Here is a 5,343-nt window from a genome sequence, read left to right as displayed (position 1 = left end):
AATGGCCCAGTGGGTTTGCTCGGCTTTTCGAAGTCCGCTGTGGCTGACGGCGCTTTGCGTCCCGGCGCAGCGGGTGGGCGCTTCGTACTTGGTCGTGTCGCGCTGCGCGACAAGTCCTGTTTACTATACGCCCGGGCGGAAAGCCCGAATTGTAATGATGTTAATAAAATGCGATTAGGAGTAATAGACATAGATGCGTGATGCGCGGCCGCTTTTTTCCTGTGTCCTCTGCATCCTCCACACTCTATGAAGCCCCTCTCAGCTCACTGCTATCCTCATGTCAAAAGCTTGCTCAGACTGCCATGTTATGAAACCCCTAGAAGAATTCGGCTTGCGCGTCAAAGATAGCAATGGCGGTAAGAAGGGGGAGCCCACAGCAATGTGCCTTGCCTGCACTACCAAAGCGTCAGAGCGGAGGAAGATTCGGAAGCGGAAACTCATGACGGAGGCAGACGGTGGGGAAGAGGACTCTCTCGGAGTGGATCAAGAAGGTCTCACCGGCAATCTCAATGTCATCTCCTTGACCGACTTCATCAACGTTGTTTGGCGGTCAGAGGCTCCCGTTCATGTTCAGGGGCGTGTTGATGTGGCTTCAGTAGCACCACTCGACCTGGCCGGGCGGAAGCGGGCAGACTGCGTGGCCATCATACTCGGTGAGTATACCAATCTACACCGGACGTGAGTGCGCATCCATTCCGAGTAGCCAATGCAACATACCAAGAGTTCCTGGTTCAGGTACGAAGCGAAGTGTGCCCGAAAGCGGTCAGGTGCTATGGTGTATTCATACAGCTGTGCACAGTCAGCTGAACGCGCACACAAGGAGAAGATTCCTAAGAATGAGAGGAGCCGAGACACTCGCCGCATGCCGCGCTTTCAATGCCGAGGTTGGCTGCACCTCACCATCCTACCCGAGAGCCTTGTCGTCGAGATAGCGGTCCGACATGAGCTTGAGCATGTGCGGTACAAGGACATTGACCTGCCGGAGAAGTGGAAGGTGTACATCCGGGAGAACGCACGCACCCAAACACCAGGCCAGGTGAGTATCAATACAATAGTAAACGGAGGGAGATGCTTACCTCTGCTGAATGAAGATATGGCGCCATGTCGTTCGCGAGGAGCTGCAAGGCCGCGCTCTTAGGAAGATCAAGCTAAACTTCAGCTCGAAGAGCGTGTACTACTACTGGCACGTTGTCAGCCGCGAAGAATGGAAGCTAGACAACAATCCGATCACGTCAGCATGCAAGTTCATAAAAGAGAAGGGAGACACTTATCATGTCGCATTGCTTGACGTGCAAGCTGAGCCGGGGACGAGAGTGCTGACTTTTCAGGTGACGGACTTCGTGCAGGAGTGGGCTCGGAATACCCAAGAACTGGCCATGGATTCGACCTGTGAGCATATGAGCAAGCAACATTAGCAAGATTATTGTCTGACGTACATCAACAGGGAATACAAATGGTGCAAACTTTGAGCTCTTTGCGGCTGTTGCAGACGCGAAGGGATCGGGCTTGCCGCTTGCCTTCTTGCTGATGCAGACGACCAAGGAGGCGGCCTCCGGAGCTAAGGAGGCTGTTCTCGAGCGGTTTCTTCGGACCCTTAGAGGTCTAGGTGTACACCCGGAGTTCACGCTGTCTGACAAAGATTGGTCAGAGATCAATGCAATGCACAAGGTGTGGCCGAACGCGAAGCACCAGCTGTGTTTCTGGCACGCATTACGTGCACTCAAGCAGCGGCTAGCCAAGAACCGAGAGACCCCTGCGGCATACAACGCTGAGGCTGCACGCGAGACGTTCGACTTTATAGATGCGACATTCGTACCTGTTGCACAACAAGATGAGAACGAGGGAATCCCGCAGGTACGTGTGGGTGGACTCTCCTCGACGGTTACTAACAAAGTTCTCTCCCTACTAGATCCCAGCACCACCCGAGAAACCTCTGCCACGAGTACGCCTACTCGTGAATGGACAACCGTCTGAGGTCACCGTAACAGGTCCGAAGATCGTCCTCACCAGGGAAGCGATAGCGAAGGCGCTAAGCAAACTGGATGACAACTCACCGGAGGATGTAGACGATCATGACTCGGACCTGGGTGATGGAACTGAAACGTTCAATGTTGAGGCTGCGAGTGGATCTAGTGTCAGGCCGCCAAACGAAGGTGAGATGTATGGGATGGACGGTAGTGTTGCAGATGAAGTCGACCCGGATGGCGATGACACAAAGCAGAGCGGCTTTTGGGCGGACCACGCAGAGGCTGAGGAATGGGGAGATGAAGAAGCTGAGGCAGATTGGAGCGAAATCGAGGACGACCTACGGCATCAAGTCGATGAGTTCGTTGCTGATGACACAAACATTGACGTTGACGCACCAATTGACCCCGGAGATACCAGCTCACACTCCCAGCGTGCCAGCAACTACCAGTTCTGTCCCCTCCCTCACCGTCTTCCCATTCTCCGCCTCTTTGCCAAACACGCATCCCAACATCCCCTTCTCCCCGAGCGACATGGGCAGACCCTCAGTTCTGAGGAAATCTGGCGGAATGCTGTTGCGGAGATGTACTATCACTGTCGGGCCAACAACCTGTGCGACGTTTGGGCATACCTTTGGAACTCCTGGTACTCTCCTACCCGCTGGGCTTTGTGGGCCCGGAGTGCATATGCGACGAGTATCCCATGCAAGCGGACGACGATGATGGTGGAGGCTCTCTGGCGCAACCTGAAGCGCCTTGTCCTCCACCTGTACAACCGCCCGCCTGTGGATCTTGCCGTTTACGCGATTATCACGAAGGCCCTACCTCCTTACCGTCTGTCATTGTTCAATCTGGTCGTCGACTCGCGAGCGGGACGTGCCAAGTCCTTAACTCAATTTCAGCAAGCATTGAAACGCTCTTGGACGCGTCTGACAAAGGTTCCAATCCGCGGCTCATATCAGACCAGTGTGGAGCATTGGACTTGCAACTGCGGTGCGCAGAAGTACCACGCATACGTCCTCTGCAAACATCTCGTTCACGCTGCAGGACAACTTCCCACTTCCTGGTGGCCCACCGCCGTCCGGTATCATCTGCCCCCATTCTATACTCTTCCAGTTGACGGTGTTACCACGAAGGCCCCAGAAGAGACACACCATCGTGCATGGTTGTCCCGCATGCCCCGGACCTACGCGGAGAGCGATCCTGGCGTGAAATCTGATGGAGTCTATATCCCAACTGACGCCGATGAACGGCGCACATCCTCACCGGTATGTATGGGGTACGGAGTGTTATATCATCCTATTCAATTCACTATGCTACAGATACAACCCTCTCCGGCGAAAGCTCCAAGAACAGGACACGACGGCTTGATGCGTATGGGGGCAGGGGGAGGGGCAGGTTTCGAGGTGAGCACTTACCAATTCCCATAATCCAACCAGACACCTCTGAGCCAACCATCCCATGCAGTTGGACGACGAGGACGACATTGATGTTGATGAGATGATTAGGCTTTTGCGCCGATCTATCGACATCTTGCAGGAGCAACGCGACGAAGCCGATCCTCGGTTTATTGAGAACGCGAAGCAGAGGATGCGTGGAGTCTTTCGTTGGACCCGCAACATTGATCGACATGTTGCCCGGCGCACGCTGCCGAAGACGAATGCTCAAGGGAGGGGAGAGGGAGGTGCTGCCACAGATGTGATTGGGTATCACTACCCAGAGCGAAGCGCGCGTTCCTAATTGAATAAAAGCGTGTAGTGAGGGCCTATGAGTCATTGAGAAGTGTCGCCGCCGAGCTCGAAGTGCTAGGTAAGAGTACAAGAAAGATATGAGGTGCAAACAGGACTTGTCTCGCAGCGCGACGCGACCAAGTACGAAGCGCCCACCCGCTGCGCCGGGACGCAAAGCGCCGTCAGCCACAGCGGACTTCGAAAAGCCGAGCAAACCCACTGGGCCATTAACCTCAAGTGCCTCCGCGTGGGGCCGCCGCAACTTTGCACTCGACGCTCACCATGTCTGCTCTGTCTGTCTTTACGAGTACTGCCGTCTGCTACCGTCTCCATGCACGCTCTAGCTGGTGTAGAGAAGACTTGAGATCAGTAGAAACCCCAACCAGGACGGTCTCTTCTCGCAGGCATCGATATCTTGGAGCACGCTTTCATCACGCTCGCACGGACCGATGTGAGTCTCTGGTCTCTGTGTATATAGGTTGCAAACATCAGGAAGAACTGACAATGTGTGCATACAGTACTTGATGGCATCCTGTAACCTCATCAGCTTCAGGAGGCCGCGCGCCCCTTGTTGATATTGCCAAGTCTCAAGCCTACCCGACATCGACGCTTCGCCATATCGTCCAGGCAGCAGCCGAACGCACGATGGGATACATGAGAATTATTCCAGGAGTAATTGAAGGGAAGCAGCGGAACAGGCTGGAGAAACATGCCACCCATCAAGTAAGTCCTCTCGTATACCATCGTCCCCAGTCCGAGTCTGCAGTCGGCCGCAGGGTGTGTCAGGTGCAGTGCGCACCATAGCCCGGCAAGCTGTGGCCCATCAGCGTTGAGTCCTTGAGAAAGCAGGACGACACGATGGTCTATATGTCATTTCAAGAATGCGGCCATCCCGAAACGTCCCTGTCCTCGTTCTTGCTTCTCAGTCTCTGCCGCCTGGTCCTCCTACGTCTACCTGCTCATTCACGTTTCCTCTGCTGCACTATAGCATGCCCTCAGCCGCTGGCCGCCACTGTCAGACCTCTCGGGCCGCTACGCTTCTGCGTATCCGACGCTTTCGAGCTTCCCAGTCCCGGAACAATCACGCGTGACTCTAGGCCAGTCCACGGTGTTCTCTGTCCCATGAGGTGCACAACACCATCGCCGGATGACGATCGCAATCGCCGCAAGGAACTGCATATCTGCGAAAGCGTCCGAGAGTAAGTAGTCGCAGTGTAGAGTGCCCTCTTTGAGCTCAACTCCAATAACCACCCGCAGGTGTCCCGCGACACCCTGAAAGCTCGATTGGCAACCCGCGATGGAGAGAATTGATCGACTCGCGGAGGCTCACCGCTCTACACCCTGTCGACGCCGTCCCTCCTTCACCCGGCTGTATGAGGCGCGTCGACTGTCCCCGACTGGCAGCTGTTACTTAGTCGTAGCGCACACCTGGTGCTCGCGTGGTCGGATGTCCGCACAAAATACGACCAACTCACGCGTCCCGGCTCGTCTTGCCAAGGAAGATTGTCAGTTCAGGTTCGTCGTACTTGGCTATTGAGCGCGGCCAGCAACACATCGTGGCGTTCGAGGGGCGACATGTCCGCAACTCAGGGTAGGGCCCAGGATACGGGATGGAGAGGGCGCGCAACTAGTACAGGGCGAGAAACCAG

General features: G+C 55.3%; 1 protein-coding gene across 1 annotated transcript; it reads left to right on the top strand.

The window, feature by feature from the left end:
• Positions 1-277: 277 nt before the first annotated feature.
• Positions 278-3,761, top strand: L226DRAFT_517856 (uncharacterized protein; the record flags this gene model as incomplete). The annotated part of the gene is made up of 7 exons (XM_067678530.1): positions 278-678; positions 736-934; positions 1,143-1,389; positions 1,445-1,854; positions 1,910-3,232; positions 3,287-3,370; positions 3,432-3,761. 7 exons carry the CDS (start codon positions 278-280, stop codon positions 3,702-3,704), a joined length of 2,937 nt encoding a protein of 978 aa, XP_067528248.1. The 3' UTR covers positions 3,705-3,761.
• Positions 3,762-5,343: the final 1,582 nt, after the last annotated feature.

This window comes from Lentinus tigrinus (genome assembly GCF_003813185.1).
Source record: "Lentinus tigrinus ALCF2SS1-7 unplaced genomic scaffold L226scaffold_125, whole genome shotgun sequence".
Taxonomy (NCBI): domain Eukaryota; kingdom Fungi; phylum Basidiomycota; class Agaricomycetes; order Polyporales; family Polyporaceae; genus Lentinus; species Lentinus tigrinus.
The sequence above is the reverse complement of the archived record's forward strand: the minus strand, read 5'-3'. Positions and strand labels throughout refer to the sequence as shown.